Here is a 17719-nt window from a genome sequence, read left to right on the forward strand (position 1 = left end):
CAGAAGACATTAGTGTCCACTCACTATGTCCACACTAATATTATTATTGCCACTTAACCCTGCAGTCCCTGTATTATGTTTTTTCTTCTTCTTTTTTTTAATCAAAGGCGTTGTAAGTGATGTTTTTCCGTAGCATTCATTAATACCGTGTTTGTTCAGTAACAACAAGGGTCTCCCCATTTCTCCTGTTCTTTAGTAAACAGAAAATGCATTTCTCAGACCGTGACACCAATTTCATCCAATCAGGACAGAGAACTCAGACAGGATACAGGATAGACATGTGAAATTGGAACTCGGAAGTGATTAAACAAATCAATGGGCAGACACATTTGGAACTGGAACACAAGCTATTAAATTATTCTCTCTCTTGATCCGATGACTTTTGTAACCCCAACTGAAAATGTATTTTCTGTTTACTAAAGAGCTGGAGAGAAGGGGAGACCGCTGTTAACTGAACAAACTAACTATAGCAATCGAAATATAGAGTGTTAACCTTTTATCAATAACATTTGTTTTAAAATATCACCTAGTTTACAGTTTACAGTCCAGGTGCAATACACATAATTTTTGGGGGTCCTCCTTGGCACGAAAACGTTTGAGAACCTAACTTTTAGGAGGCGTGGGCAAGGCCCCATGCCTGGGGAGCAGTAATCTGTTGGCACTACTGCCCTAAACATGTAGTGTTGTTAGTAGGAATTAACACAGAAGCACCCGACAGGAAGTGAACTAAGAAAGGGGAGGAGCTACACCCAAGTTCCGTTTTCTACACAAATAGTGGTGGTGGGGGGGGGGGGGGGGGGGCACTTCTAGGTCATAAGAGTTCGCCAACATTATGTTTATTGAAGGCCGTGGCCCAGCTTGTCAATGATGTGGCTGCTGGTGTCAAGACATGATAGATTGGTGGTGGTTGTGGTGGTGGTGGTGGGGGGAGCTAGTTTAAACTAGCAAAAGTATTCTTTTTTTGCAGGAAAGGAAAAGGACGCCCTCGCCTGTAATTGAGTCATTTATTTTTGTTTTAAAAAAGGAGCTCTCTGCAGGAACAGAAATACCACATTCCTCTGTGCAAAACTCAAATGCAACAACATTGCATTTCGGGAGGCCATGGAACTGGTCTGCACGTTGTGTGGCTGGCAAGTTCTACCTCCATGTTAGAGCCCAAATTATGCCCGATTCTTATTTTTGAAGATGTGTAATAATCTTCGATTGTCTATTTTCGCTATCGGGTTCAAGTAGGTAATTAGTGTGAATAAATGCCATCACCCCATTGCCTTAATGAATAAATAAGGCAGGTGAATAAATGAGGCAGGTATATATCATATCTTATCGTCGTACAACAGTAACAACACGGTGTAAGATCTAAGTGGTTAACACTTGACTTAACCCTCACACACTGACATATTCAGTGAAATCTTGTATGCAGATTTGTATGATTGCCTCGATACAAGGAGATGTATACCATCAAAGCTATCGGTCGCAGTAAAATTCACACTAGACTCACGCTGCGAATCTGCGATTGATGGCTAAAGTTTGTACCCTGCAGCCCTGTTTGCTGGCAGTGTGCTGAGCTATACAATGTAAACATGTCCCGCCGAATTCATAAACACTGTATCACAGAATTAAACACAGTCTCTTAGCACAAATAGTACTGCCTTTACTGTATAGTGTAGTACTTTCTTTACTGTGCAGTGTACCTACTATGTTTACTGTACGCTGTACAGTAAACACTGTACTCTGTGTAATACGTACATAGCACTGCAACTCTTACATACTGCACTGTCTATGCAGTGCGCCACTTTATTACAAGACATTTTCCATAATCCCCACTTCAAGGGAAGAGAGGTGAAAGTGATTTGGTTTAAACTTCACTGTACTTTAGGAAGAGAGGTGAAAGTGATTTTGCTCATTATTAATCAAAGTGTTGCACTTGAGATCAGTCTTGCAAGTCACTGTGAAAGTTCCTTGCTCTCTCAAACTCGCAAAACTGTTACTTTTCAGGATTCAAATTCAAAAGGAGCAGATTGTGGATCTGCTACTTTTTATGCGTTTGTCTTGTGTGACGCTGTAGTAGTAGTACGATCAAGTAGAGCGTTGATTTACCAAAAATCACAAAAAGTTAGACTATGCATGGAGATGAGAGGTTTCTGGTTTCTATCAAAGATATCATTGCTGTGGGGCAGAAATCTCTTACCTCCATATTTTAATGTTTTTTATTTTTTATAAAATAGTATTTTGGTGTGAGGTTTCCACCTGACAGCACCACGATGTGTACAGTGTAGACGACTAGATGTTATTCCGTGTGTGTGTGTGTGCGTGTGCGTGTGCGCGTGCGCGTGCGTGCGTGCGTGCTAGTGGCTCAGGAGGGAGTTAGAGAAGCTGTCTGCAGCCTGAAGGCTCCCGGTTCGATTCCCGGCTCCTCCTCTTTCATGGTTGTGTGTCGAAGTGCCCTCGAGCGAGACACCGCCTTATTGCTCGTCAGTCAGTGTGTGAATGTGTGTCGCGTTATCATGTAATGCGTAACACCTGACTTGTCTGTCGTCTCACACTGGAAGTTGCCGATATACAAGTGAGCATGTAGATCGGCTACCAACGTTTTGTTGAACAAATACATCTTATGAAATATTTACTGGTTTTTAATGTCTTTCAGCCCTTCATCTCACATTTAATGAGCCTTGAGCATAAATGCAATCATGATAATAAACGATAAACATCGACCACTGGCATTGGTGGATGTCGTCTCATTTGCCAACACACAGATGACTGTCAACAACCTAGTATTAACCCAATACTGATGTTCTTCCGTCAATGAATCGAATTAATCAACGTATAAGTCTTAACTGTGTCTCATCTGCACCATTGCGGTGTCGTCGTGTGTGTGAATGACTGTGAAGTACATTGTAAAGTACTTTGAATGGCTGCAAAGCCCAGAAAGGGCGGCTATATAAATGTGGTCCATTGTCATCAATGCAATGAGCATGAAAAGCCTGCCTTCTAGGCCCTGGAGGGGGAGAGAGAGGAGAAGAGGGGGACGAGATCACAGTGATTAGGAATGACAGCCTTGCTTACGCCCAGTCGGTGCTCTCTCTCTCTCTTTCTCTCTCTCTCTCTCTCTATGTGTGTGTGTCTCTCTCTCTCTCTCTGTGTGTCTCTCTCTCTGTGTGTGTGTGTGTGTGTGTGTGTGTGTGTGTGTGTGTGTGTGTGTGTGTGTGTGTGTGTGTGTGTGTGTGTGTGTGTGTGTGTGTGTGTGTGTGTGTGTGTGTGTGTGTGTGTGTGTGTGTGTGTGTGTGTGTGTGTGTGTGTGTGTGTGTGTGTGTGTGTGTGTGTGTGTGTGTGTGTGGTGTACTCAGGCTCACTGGTGGTTATGTAATGAAACAAGTTGGAACCAGGAAAACAGTGCTGAGTGATAAAGTAACTAAGTACATTTTCACAAGTACTGTAGTTAAGTATAATGTTGAGGTATTTTTTAGTACAATACTTTGCTGGAGTATTTCCAAAATTCTGTACTTTTACTACATCTTCAGAGACAAATATTGTACTTTTACCCCACTAATTATTTGGAAACTTATAGTTACTTTACTTTTTAGATTTAGATTATTATTACAAAACATGCATCACCCACTACTATACAGCCCTATATACATTTCGGCCATTTCAAAATAGCCTCTCTATAGGTTTGCTATTTTCAAAATCTTTTGATACATTTGAAAACTTGTGAAATGGGACACTGGGCTGTATCTTGCGCCACCCCTTATTAACCCTTATCCCTAAACTTATTTGCCTTTTTTTTTTACAATTTAAAAAAACCTTTTAAAATAGTTCAAATAGCTGATAGTTGAACTATTTTAAAATTATTTTCAAAATAGTAAAAAATGGCAAATAAGTTTAGGGATAAGGGATAAGGGTGGCGCAAGATGGAGCCCATAATGCATAACAAGTATGATGCCTGATACTTTTGCACTTTCACTCAAAGTAAAGTAAAGTAAAATCTCCGGACCTTTACGTGCAACCGAGTATTTCTACGTTGCAGTATTGATACTTTTACTTAAGCAAGAAATGTGAGCACTTTCCCACTGCTGTACTACTGCACAGAGGAGCACAGGGGGTGCAAGCCAGGAACTGTCCATATCTCAGTGGTGATCCCTGCTTTTCCCCAAACACACTTAGTGTTTATACAGCAACAAGCAGCGCATGATGTGCCCTGCCAGAGCATTCATTCCCTCTCCTGGTGATATGAGGACAATACGTTCATAACATGCAGCCTGGCTTCTCCTATACTGTATGTACAATCGAGATTGTATATCTGCTGTTTTTGAAAATGTAGAGTTGGACAACCACATTGGATCCACAGTGTTCTCATGTGGATCCTGAGATCCAAATACATTTCTTTCCTCTCGTAAATAACCGATCTACAAGCTCTCAACACAATGTGAGCTTGTAGAGCTTGCTCTTTTCGCAGCGCGATATCCTCAGTTAAAGGAGTAGTTCATCCGAAAAATGACGTACTTATTTTCTATCAATTACACACCCCATGAAGCCTTGAATTCAGTGACATTTCTTTGTTTTGTCGCATTCCTAAGCCAATCATTTGATAGGAGATTCAATTGACCACAAAGCACACTCGTCGTGAGCTTGTAGAGTGGCTCTTTTCGTAGACCAGTGTTAACCAGTGTAAAACTCGAGTCACTACCTGACTTGCCTACGTAATTGAAAGGACCCTGGCCAGTAGTGCCTGACCAATATATCGGCCACCGATATGGCCTCGTTTGGCATATCGGGTCATATCGTATCGGTGAAGCAAATGTCATGGCTATCCTGCCACCTTTTTTGAGTGGTGCAACCTCTCCCTTATGGAGCTATGTGTGTGGCTGGGTGGGTGGCTGGCTGGGTGGGTCTGAGCACGAAAACAGCATGGTTGTTTTTCACCATTTGAGCGCAACCTAACACACACACAAACACACGCACATATGTATGATGATTTCAGGTGTGCCAGTACAGTACAGTACAGTACAGTACAGTACAGTACAGTACAGTACAGTACAGTACAGTACAGTACAGTGTACAATAGAGGGACCCCCACACGGTAACTGTCATTTCTCTATCGTTTTTCGGACGTGGGGCGGCTCGCTGGAACCGGGAAACGCCTGGGTGCGTTCCTGTGGGTCCGGAACCCCCCCCCCCCCCGGGGACCCCCACACGGAGTTGCACCACTCACTTCACACGGGTGTGAATTTTTTTAGATCCGTTGGTCACAGCCAAACTCAAAACAACCTCTTTAGTGGAGGTAACTACCAACAATGATATGCCTTTATTTATTTACATTATTGCTCTGACATTTTTTGCATGAATTTAAATTTATTGCAGTTTTTGCAACAGGTTGCTGTGAATACATTAATCTGTTAATGTCTAACATACAGTATTATGCATGTGTGAGTGTCATATAATAGTCATATAATAGAGAGCAAGCAATGGAGGGAGAGAAGGATAAAAAATGGAAATATTCAGAAAGAACAGATCTACAAGCTAACCACCATCTGTTCTTTCTGGCAAGGGACATGTCCCTTGCCGGTCCCACGCGTGCGTGCGTGCGTGCGTGCGTGCGTGCGTGCGTGCGTGCGTGCGTGCGTGCGGAGAGCATTATATGAGGACACTTTCTGTTTAGTTTTCAGGATATTGCGACATGGCTCTTTCCCTGAGAGCCACAGCGTGCATGACTGAGGTCCCAGCAGCCAGGCGGTGGGGTGGGGGGAACGGGGGTTGTTTAGAAGAGGGGGTGGGTAGGTGTGGGGCGGAAGCGAGTAATCATGGTGCCTCAGGTTGTTTTACATCGCTGTAAGGTTTCATGGTAAATTTATCTAATTAGGATTAAACTGCAAGCGGATTGAGACACGGTGAAATCCTGTGTTTGGTTGGTTGGGTTTTGTTGTGGTTAGAGAGGTGGTCTGCAACAGAGGCATGGAATGGATGTGGTTTATGGCCCAGTGCTGCTGGGCCTGAACCAGAGGCATGGAATGGATGTGGTTCATGGCCCAGTGCTGCTGGGTCTGAACCAGAGGCATGGAATGGATGTGGTTCATGGCCCAGTGCTGCTGGGTCTGAACCAGAGGCATGGAATGGATGTGGTTCATGGCCCAGTGCTGCTGGGCCTGAACCAGAGGCATGGAATGGATGTGGTTCATGGCCCAGTGCTGCTGGGCCTGAACCAGAGGCATGGAATGGATGTGGTTCATGGCCCAGTGCTGCTGGGTCTGAACCAGAGGCATGGAATGGATGTGGTTCATGGCCCAGTGCTGCTGGGCCTGAACCAGAGGCATGGAATGGATGTGGTTCATGGCCCAGTTCTGCTGGGTCTGAACCAGAGGCATGGAATGGATGACCAGAGGCATGGAATGGATGTGGTCTATGGCCCAGTGCTGCTGGGCCTGAACCAGAGGCATGGAATGGATGTGGTCTATGGCCCAGTGCTGCTGGGCCTGAACCAGAGGCATGGAATGGATGTGGTCCATGGCCCAGTGCTGCTGGGCCTGAACCAGAGGCATGGAATGGATGTGGTTTATGGCCCAATGCTGCTGGGCCTGAACCAGAGGCATGGAATGGATGTGGTTTATGGCCCAGTGCTGCTGGGCCTGAACCAGAGGCATGGAATGGATGTGGTCTATGGCCCAGTGCTGCTGGGCCTGAACCAGAGGCATGGAATGGATGTGGTCTATGGCCCAGTGCTGCTGGGCCTGAACCAGAGGCATGGAATGGATGTGGTTTATGGCCCAGTGCTGCTGGGCCTGAACCAGAGGCATGGAATGGATGTGGTTTATGGCCCAGTGCTGCTGGGCCTGAACCAGAGGCATGGAATGGATGTGGTTTATGGCCCAGTGCTGCTGGGCCTGAACCAGAGGCATGGAATGGATGTGGTCTATGGCCCAGTGCTGCTGGGCCTGAACCAGAGGCATGGAATGGATGTGGTTTATGGCCCAGTGCTGCTGGGCCTGAACCAGAGGCATGGAATGGATGTGGTCTATGGCCCAGTGCTGCTGGGCCTGAACCAGAGGCATGGAATGGATGTGGTCTATGGCCCAGTGCTGCTGGGCCTGAACCAGAGGCATGGAATGGATGTGGTCTATGGCCCAGTGCTGCTGGGCCTGAACCAGAGGCATGGAATGGATGTGGTTCATGGCCCAGTGCTGCTGGGCCTGAGAATGGATGTGGTTCATGGCCCAGTGCTGCTGGGCCTGAGAATGGATGTGGTTTATGGCCCAGTGCTGCTGGGCCTGAACCAGAGGCATGGAATGATTGTGGTTCATGGCCCAGTGCTGCTGGGTCTGAACCAGAGGCATGGAATGGATGTGGTTCATGGCCCAGTGCTGCTGGGCCTGAACCAGAGGCATGGAATGGATGTGGTCTATGGCCCAGTTCTGCTGGGCCTGAACCAGAGGCATGGCATGGATGTGGTCTATGGCCCAGTGCTGCTGGGCCTGAACCAGAGGCATGGAAGAAGAATTGAATGCTTTTACTTAAAGGTGCAGAACAAATATTATTATATTCAGATACTTATCATTGCTATAGATCAGTGGTTCCCAAACCTTTCAGGTCGAGGCCCAAACGTGACATTCGACAAATTTGTTTGCCTGGGACTCAAACTGAAAATAACAGATCTATACACATGCACAACGCATTGCTTTGCGCCGCGTTGCGAGCTTGTAGATCGGCTATGTTCACTACTTCTTCGTAATAATTATTCCTTTTTATTTATGGATTTCCAAGAGATCCCAGAGATGAAATATATATAAATATATCAAATGGGGGTCTGGGGCCTATTGCAGGGGTTCCTAACGGGTCCATTCTTACACTCCCAGAGTTAAATTATCTATGATTTTACAATATAAATTGGTCTCAGAGATATAAATTCCATTAAATGGGAGTCCGTAGCCTAAATTAATGTAAAATTGGGGGTCCTTGAAATTAAACGGGTTGAGAATCACTGGTAGAGCCATAAAAATCTTCTCTTATGGGGGTCCCTGGCATATCTCTTCAAATGGGGGGTCCGCGGGCTCATAAGTGTTTTTTTTGTGTGGCTTTTGCCTTTATTTTATATTTTTTTATGAAGGGACAGACAGTAGGCTAACAGGAAATGGGGAGAGAGATGGGGGAAGACATGCGGTAAAGGCCGTCGGGATCGGGAGTCGAACCCGCTGCACACTGCCTGACTGGATTACCAGCCACGGTGCCTGGACCATTGAGCCATGGCCCAGACATTTGGGGGTCCTTGACATGAAAATGTTTGGGAACCATTGGCCCAATGCAGTGGTTCCCCAACTTTTTAGCTCAGGACCCACGAGAAATTAGACGTTTGCACGGGACCCAGAATACTGAAAATAGCAGATCTACAAGCTCACAACGGTTCCCGGCTTCCTGCCGCGTTGTGAGCTTGTAGTTCTGCTATTTTCACCTCATTTGATATTCATTTATTTATGGATTTATGGTTTTATTTATGAAATATGTTACATTTCTGAAATTATGTTTATTTTATTAAATCTTTTGGGGGGGTTTAAATTTCTTAAAACCTTTTGAAATAATTTATGTACCCTATTTTTTTTTTAATTTATAGGGAACGGCGACTCCCGACCCATAAAAATTGGTCCGCAACCCAAACATGCAGGGTTCCTGACCCACTGTGTGGCCTAATGCATCTCACACCGGGGGTCCCTGGTGAAATGGAGAAATTGAGAATCAGTGCTTTCCAACACTAAATGAGCTGTTCTCTGCTCTGCTCTCCTCTCAGGTTGTGTTCTGCTGTTGCTGCTGCTTGACAAGGCTCCACCAGGTCCTCTCTCTGGCCCCTCTGACCGCAGTGGTCCCCGCCATCTCATCACCAAATAGCTCCACACAGCCTCCTCCAGTCCAAACCCCACAGCTGGCAGCTTCTGGAAAGAACATCTCTCCACCCCCAGCAGCCACCAAGAAGAAGTCCAACAGGAAATTAAGGAGCGGAATAATTCTTTCTTTTCCACCTCCTGCGCCTCGACATCTGGACGCGGGGCACCGGGGAAGTGTCGCGGCGGGTTCCGATCTTAGGCTTTTCCCTCCGACCTCCGCGGATCGTCTGCTGGCCGTGTGTGGGTGTTTTTGGTTGTAATTTCCTCTGGGCCGTGTGTCGTTGGCCGGAGGAGGAGGGGTGTGGTTTGGGGGGCGTCTCTACCTGAGGCAGCTTGATGTCTCCTCCGGGCATGTGGCTGTGAGGAGAAACCCTGTTGGATTTGTATTGGCGGTGTGACGTACCACCATGGGGAAGGAGCAGGACCTCCTGCAGGCGGTGAAGAGTGGAGACCTGCCCTGCACGCAGAAGCTCCTGTCCAAGCTCAAGGCCAACCGGAACAGTGAGTGACGTTTAATTTCATGCTGAAATCTGTTATATAACCCATTATACAGCAGGTCGTTTTGTGGAAGCAATCTGATTGGTTGAAACGCCCATCTAGCCGTGCTTTCCACCCACACAGTGGAAAAATTGCGACCTTGACTTAAGAAAATATGAATCGGGTTGTTGACATAATGGCTGCCTTTGGGCTATGCTTGCTTGCCCACTAAATGCATTATGGGAATTGTACGAACACCAACGATGGCCAAAATGGATAAGCACGCTTCTCTTATGGGTTGTGTAGGACGGGGGTCCTCAGAAGTGGGGTCTCGGGACCGACCACGGCGGGCCTGTAACTTCCCTTTGGTTCCATTTTTACACCGTCAGAGTTGGAACCCAGTTTGGTATCCAACTCCTTCGTTGAGATTAAAATGTTTGAGAACCCCTGGTTGTTGTTGTACATATTGTTCCTCTACTGTGATAACCATCTACAGTGAACTCAAAATGCACAGTAACAGCACGAGAGTTTCCCATTCATCTAAGGTCTGCTCTGATGCAGACTGTGCTTCAGTCAGATACACAGTATGTGCTTTCCTTTTATCTCCCATACACAAATTGCAGACAGTAGCAGGGCGGCGTGAGGCTTTTGCTAACATGCTTATACAAGCAGTTTGCAGAGTTCTGCCCGTGGCACGTCGATGCCACACCTGTCATCACTCGGCAAATCTGTAACCTCCAAACCTACGATGCCGGGGCATTCTCTTGACAATAGCTGTTGAGCCAGCTGAAAACGACAGCTCTCCGTTCAGACATGAACCGCCGAGGCGGCTCGCTGACTAATGAACCAGTTTTCCATCTCGCCTTTTTGACGGCTCAATGAATATTTAAACCCCTCAACGCACAAGTAGCATTTTCTTTTTTGCGGCCGCGTAATGTTTGTTTTTCCTTATTTTCTTCTGGTGGGAGAAATTGCTCATGAAATGGAGTGTGAGAACGGCCTCCGCCGGAATACGACAGCCGTCATGTCGTTGAGTGATTTTGCGGGTATTGCACCCGAGGTATTGCCTACATAGCGCCACACAGACACGTCGCGCACACTCACCTCGCTTTCGCCACGTGCCTGCATGGCTGCGAGTGTGTCTGTGTGGAGCCAAGGTGACTCCATAGTAACCCCAAGCTAAAGCTAAAGCTTACGGGGAAATCTATCCCCGAGGATTAGCCTCGTCCAGACCCGATCAAGCCCCCCTATGTTGATGACACAGTAATGAACGTGGCCCCCCTCCCCCTTGCACACTGAAAGTCCTTAACATTTCTCCATTGGCTTTAATTCACGGGAGTGCTGCTTTAGCAGGGCCCTAAGCACTCCTCGGCCCTCAGGGTTATAGGCAGAGGAGGAGGAGGGGGGTTGCATCTCGATGTGGGTGGGACCCCACCTATAGACCCTGCGTCAGGTCTTCCTCAAAGGCTTCAAAGACGGCACAAACCCGGAGAAAAGGGTTGCTCCTTTTTTAGATATCGAGTCCCTCGGATCCTCCTTCGGCTCGTACAATGGCTGCTCTCTCAGGTTACAATGGCCCAGGTTCCTCGCCCGGTTCTCTGACAGGTTTCTGCTGAATGGGGTTTTGGCCGCTCCACCGCCGGCACTGAGAAGAAAACGCGCTGCAGGTTCACACACACAGCGGCTAGTTGAAGTCACACACACACCTGGCCTGAAATTCCCCTCCTCTCCCTGGACACAATGAATAAGCGCAGCGTCCCTTCCCTTAGCGCGTGTAATTACCCCAAATGACAGTGTTTTGCTGTTTTTGGAAGGGGGGGATTTTTTTTGCACGCCTGCAATTGCGAAATGGAAGGGTTGTGGATGAGGCCTAATGTTACGCTGGAGTTTATCACCTCACCAAATGGCCTGGAAGTTGTGATGAATAGGGGTTTGTGAGGAAAACTTCTAAGGCTAAGGCCTGCATAGTTTGTACTTGGTAGCACGACAGTGTCTTGCGCTTAAAATGCCTGATCTACAAGCTCACAGCGTGTCATGCTGGGACACGTTGTGAGCTTGTGGATCGACTGTCTTCAGCACGGACCATGGGCAACAACGTATAAGTCATGTATTATGCATCAGTCATTGATTATATGTCTTTGTGAAATTGCGATTACACCTATTGGATGAACACAAAAAATAACTAGTGAGGCAGGCCTGCTTTATTGTGATCTGCGAGCTTCAACATTCAACTGCAAGTCTGACTAGTCAAACTTTGACTAGTCAGACTTGCAGTTGAATGTTGAAGCTCGCGGAAGAGTTTGATGGTTGGAATTCGGCAAATCATTGTCAATAACACTAGGCACCAGGGTTTATGAACTTTGCTTTGAAGTCACAGAAGTTCAAAAACTCTGCCGTGCCAGACTGATTTTGAGCTTGTTTTGAGCTGCTTTTTGAAGTTGAATCCTGAAAAAGTATAACGTATTAACGTGATGTGAGGTTGCCACCCGACAGAGAAGAGGGAAAACGGTCACATTAGTTGAGGACAGGACAGAACGCCTGGTTGTGGAGCGTTCGTTTGTTGGCATCATTGTACAGCTACACTTCTACTCTGAACCATCCCTGCTTTTTATTTAGAATTCATCCTGGCTTCTCTTTCTTTTTTCTATTACTATGACTAATTGCTTCACCACAGAGATGGCGCCTGACAGCTAAAGAGAGAGGGTCTTTCTAGAGGGGCTGAGGCCCCAAGGCCAACAGGAGGTCATGCTTTTATCACGACGATAACCTATCAACCCCCTCTTTATGGACCACCAGTGTCCAGCCCCACTGTGGGCTTTCTGGACTGAAGATTGAGTACATGGAGGTGCAGAGGTGCTAGGACACATAACAGGGTCAAACATGCCTTGTTCTCCACCTCGGCCCGGTGGTTTTGAAGCACAGTTTTTTGTGTCAAGATTTGTGCTGTTAAAAATGTTAAAAAAAATATATATATTCCAAATTATTCACATTCTTTCAATATATATATTTTAAATGGCAGATGTAGGCTATAGTAGGTTTAAAATGATTGGACTGAAAAAAGAGGACCCCTGTGCGTCCCCGTAGTCGGACCGCACTTTGGTTTACTTGAACCACTGCTTTAGTTACCTTGTTATCATCGCCAATAATAATTGTTTATTCTGTTTATTAAATACTGATAGATAGACCAAACAAATTAGTCTCCTCATTGACTTGCACTGCACAAGTGCAAGTGCAAGCTGAGAATTGAACGCAAACAAAGTGGATTCTGACAACTTCTAACATTTCCAACCCTTACACAGCATATTGTTTCAAAGTACTAGCTGATTTTGCCATTTGAAGATTTGGATTGGTTTCCCGATCCAGTCCAGAACTTCTTCCTAATAAAACTAGTGAAATGAACATGAAAATTACCTTGGCAGAACCTATGCATAGATTTAGGTTGTAATACGCATACGCTCCTATGCTTATGTGAGTGGCAAATCGAGTGGCAAAGTGAGTTTAATGTTGTGTAATGCAATCAGATAGGACTTTTCTGTTTGGATGCATGGGCTGTCAGGGCCAGAAAGTAGTTGTTTTGCCACTCAGTAGGCATTCCCACATAACTTCCGGGTATGATGATAATGTCACACGCGCCGCATACCCTCTATTAATATGTATTATCATCTCTGTCAGGTGGAAGCCTCATATGTCCAAAACTGTTCCTTTTCAGGATTCAAATGCAAAGTAGAAAAAGTAGCAGATCTGCAAGCTTTGTGCTGCTACTTTTGATGCTTTTATGTGACGCTGTTGTAGTGTGATCAAGTAGGGAGTTAGTTTATGTGACGCTGTTGTAGTGTGATCAAGTAGGGAGTTAGTTTATGTGACGCTGTTGTAGTGTGATCAAGTAGGGAGTTAGTTTATGTGACGCTGTTGTAGTGTGGTCAAGTAGGGAGTTAGTTTATGTGACGCTGTTGTAGTGTGGTCAAGTAGGGAGTTAGTTTATGTGACGCTGTTGTAGTGTGATCAAGTAGGGAGTTAGTTTATGTGACGCTGTTGTAGTGTGATCAAGTAGGGAGTTAGTTTACAAAGAGTTAGAATATGGAGATAAGAGGTTTCTGCTTGACAGCAACGATATCCTCCTCAGCCGGCTGACACTAGGCCTCCACTTCTGTGTGTGTCTGTGTGGGTGTGTGTGTGTCTGTGTGTGTGTGTGTGTGTGTGTCTCAGTCCCTGAGGGTTTTCCTCCAGACTGTCAGATTACCTCCGCCCCATTGTTCCCCCTGCCAGCCCTTCCAGTTTATCACCTCTGTGTTACGTGACCACTTGAGGTCATTGTTCTGGGCTAACACCAGCAGCCCATTAAAGGGGAAGCAGCAATCAGAAAGCGTCCTCCCCTCAGCCATCATGTCTGCCTGGCCTGCCTGCCCCCTGGAGCACGCCGGACAGGAATGTTATTTTTCAAAACCAGATTAACGCCTGACAAATTAATTTCTGAGGGATAGCTTTCTTCACCTGGGGGTCCCCCAGGGAAACCGCCCATTACCCTGGCCCACTACTTTTTCCCCTATGCGCTAAGGGCCCTATCTTCGAATAGTACCGTAGTCGAATAGTAGTCGAACGTAATCTACGCAAGAAGCGCTAAGCAACGGAGGGTGAGAGACATTTCTCCCCTTGCGTCAGCTCCCTTGTGTCATCCGTCAGCCTGGGAACGAACCCCAATCCAACGCAGCGCAAGGAAACGCAAGCAGCGGTCCTTGACGCAAGCAGATCAAAAGTACCCCTGGCGTCCTTTGGCAGCAGAGAGCAAGAAGGCTTTTCCTCCTCTGCTCGACCACCTCTTTCTGTTTCTGAAAGAGGATGCCACTTCCTTCGGCACCTTGAGTTAACTTGTAAACGTAAACACAATCGGCATGGATAAATCACATTGAAAGTTAAACAGGACAACATGACATCATCGTTCGAAGCACAGCTTTGCAAACTCGTCTGTGATTATCAGGCCTGGACTGGCCACTTGACGTAATGTCCAGTGGGCCGCCCAATGAATGGGCCACCCCACTTGCTTTAATATTTTTTTGGGCCAAATGTCAGGGATGAATTTTTGACCCAGTCCAGCCCTGTTGATTATCATGTTCAGACAAGAATTCCACGGAATTACAGCGGAGAACAGAGTGTGTACAAGCACTGATAGTTGTGTATAATTTATCGTCTCCTAATCCTATGCTTCCATTTGGTAACACTTTGGCCGTTTACACTTTACAGACGCGACCAACAAACCATGTTTTCCGTTGCAGATGTTCATCCACTGGTAATGAACGTCATGCTGGCTTCCGAGTTCCTTTGACAATGAATGGTAGACTGCATCGTTTAATCTGCCCCGTGTGAACACTAGATATTTATATGTAGCCTAAAGAGTACATGAAAGCCATTGATTAATTGATTACATCACTAGCAAAAGACGCGAAACTAGGTCAATTCAATTAGAATAAACAAGTTTCAAGCTTGCAAGGCATTGCGGTGTGAGCTTGTAGATTGGCCAGCACAGGCAGCGGTATATACTTCAATTATGATGATATAGTGTAAAACTATACTTACAGTCATTTTTACTATTTTTAATGGTAAAGCATCAGCATCAAGGGTTGGATTGGGGGTTAGTCCCTGTGACATTAGTGTCATGCCCAGGGGCTGTACTCGTACATCAGGTGACATATTAGCGTCATGTCCAGGGGCTGTACTTGTACATCAAACTGCCTCACTCTATGGAAACAGGAGATAGGCTCCTGACCTATGGGGCCACATTATGGCTCCCGAGGCTACTTAACTACTTACTTACAAGCCCACAACGGTATCACTAGCCGGAAAAAAGAACGGGTCTAAAAGCTTCTAGGTTGTAGATCTATTTCTTTGCTCTGGGCTCCTTGGTGAACGAATACAGGCCTGTGGAGGCTGTGGTATTTAAATGTCTCCTCTATTGCCCAAATCTCAAGAAACTTGCAGATGGTCTATCCAGGCAGATTAAGAGGTATTATAGTATTTGAGGGCGGGGGGCAGAGGGAGGGGTTTATCCATGCCTTTTCATGATATGCTGGTGTTCTTTTCACTCGCATGGATTTATTTATGCCCTTGGGAGTGCTACCACAGTGAGTGTCAAGTCAAACTGTAAAATGGATGAATGCATTTTACTGTTACGTGTAACCAATTAAGACCTGAGGCCGATTCTACTAATGTCTTCTAAATCAGTAGTTTTCACACTTTCAAGCTTAACTTTTTTTATCACAATATGATGCTCTTGTAGATCTGCTATTTTTGAATAGCCAACGCAATTTTTTTTTAACAAACGTTAACAAATTGTACACATGCTGCTCTTAAAAGCTGTAAAGCTTTAAACCAAAATGAATGATGTCAATCAATATACTTGTGCTTTTTATTTAAAAACGGGCCTTTCAATGTCAGTATTTTCTAATCAAAATGTTGTTGCCTAGTATAGTAGTAGTAGTAGTAGTATTTGGATTCAGAAATCGGGGAAGGAAGTACTGAAGCCAAAAACGTTGGAGAACGTTGTTGTGTATATAGACCCGCTGCTCACACTATGCAGGAAGTGTAATCCCATGTAACCCAATGTTTATTGGGCTCTATGGACTTTAAATACCATTATGCTTAATTTAACCTCTCTCGTTATGACTGTTAATATCCTGAGATTTAATGTAACCTCTGGTTATGACGGTGAGGATCCAAAGTTGAATCAAGTCCTACTTTATTTACATCAAGCAGTGAAACTACAAAAACACACTGTAAAATCCTCCGTTAATTACATTTATTTTTTAACTCTTGTGGGTGTTTTGGAGCTAATATGAATAGTGATATTAAGCATTGAATTGATGCTAAAACATTGATAATTAGCATAGCATGGCTTTGGCGTGGGAATTATGACATAATAACTATGACATAATAGCCCACACACACACACACACACACACACACACACACACACACTCCATCATTTCCATCTGTCTTTACTTTTTTACAACACAAGCGTGCCACATGAAACATCACTGAAGCAGAGGGGAGTGATGGTCAGTGTTGAAAACCCTCTACCAACAATAGCCTCGTAAAACTGTCCCCGTGCTCCTTGGATGAAAAGAACCAGGGCCGTTGGAGAGAGAGACAGCCTGGGAAACTAAACCCAACTGGCATCATCATCATGATGATGATGATGTAACGCAGTGAGCAGCAAGCAGCTGTCTCTCCGCCTCCTCTGATGATGATCCCAGCGCCGTACTTCTAATTCCTTACCGTTAAAGTGGCGTTCCGTAAGTTCCGTAAATTCAAAGTGCGGCTCTGCACGCATTGTGAGAGAAAAGCTATGCCTAGTAGTACCGCTTTACCGACCTACCGCTTTTTTCAAGACTGAATCCCCGCTTGTCCACGGGGAGATATTGGGCTCATGGTCTTCAGGCATTACCGTCTTTACAGGGTCTGAGTGTCTCAATGTGAGGGTACTAGTTCTATTGTATTAACAGGACTCAAAACGTGTCGTGGTGCGACGTGTTCCGAGCTTGTAGATCTGCTAACTTTGCTACCGTTGTGTGACACTGCAGGTGTAAGGCATTCATTTACGAAAAAAGAACCAGTTAAAATAAATATGGAGAGGGTACAAGGTTTCTCTCAACTCAATAGAACATAATATAGAATCTTATTCTATCCCACATAGATTGGTTGAAGTAATGTTTTAGTCCCATAAAAAATGCATTTGGTTTCATTGGTTCCAGCGGATTGCAGCTTTAATTGAACGCAGAGTGTAAAAAGTGCACCCATGAGGACCCCCCACTGTGCGTGACCCCCACCCCACCCATAGCCCCCCATGCTACATCGTTATCACTCATGCATTATTCATGGTGTTTTGGTTTAAACTCGAACGCCACCGGACCAATCGTCTTCCACCTTTTCTCCTCCTCTCACTCCCACGCTTGTTCTGGGAGTCGTTGGCACAGTTCCTACACAGTTCGAATCCTCAGCGGTAATTTCACCCGGAGAGTGTAATGAAACCCCGGCTCGCGGGCCCTTTTTTATTTTTTCCCCTCCTTCAAGTTAATTTAGTTTTTAAAGCCTTTCCTGCTGACAAATGGAAAATAACTGAGACACTTTGACATGGTTCATGTGGAAGCGGAACAGATTCACACCAGCACAGTAAAAAGCCTCGGTGTCAATTTAATCATTGCAAATTCAGAGAGTGTACAAATGGGTCTATTTGGCTCTCTGAGTTAAAGGTGCTTTTAGTGATATGTTTCTTTTTATTAAAGGTTAATGCTCTCTACTCTCCCCAATCTCCAGCTCTTTCATTTCTAATTATATCCCAACTTTTTCGGCTCATTTTTGGTTTCTTTCTCCAATTTCACTTTTCT

General features: G+C 45.4%; 1 protein-coding gene across 1 annotated transcript in view; it reads left to right on the forward strand.

Annotated features, from left to right (window-relative positions):
- The window catches only part of caskin2 (CASK interacting protein 2), a 104244-nt gene that overhangs the window by 1642 nt on the left and 84883 nt on the right, over nucleotides 1-17719 (forward strand). Inside the window, exon 2 of the mRNA XM_079521447.1 lies at nucleotides 8771-9365. Coding sequence (XP_079377573.1) covers nucleotides 9272-9365 — 94 coding nt within the window. The 5' untranslated portion in view covers nucleotides 8771-9271. The remainder of the gene's footprint in view (nucleotides 1-8770; nucleotides 9366-17719) is intronic.

Source organism: Electrona antarctica (assembly GCF_951216825.1).
Source record: "Electrona antarctica genome assembly, chromosome: 14".
Classification (NCBI taxonomy): Eukaryota; Metazoa; Chordata; class Actinopteri; order Myctophiformes; family Myctophidae; genus Electrona; species Electrona antarctica.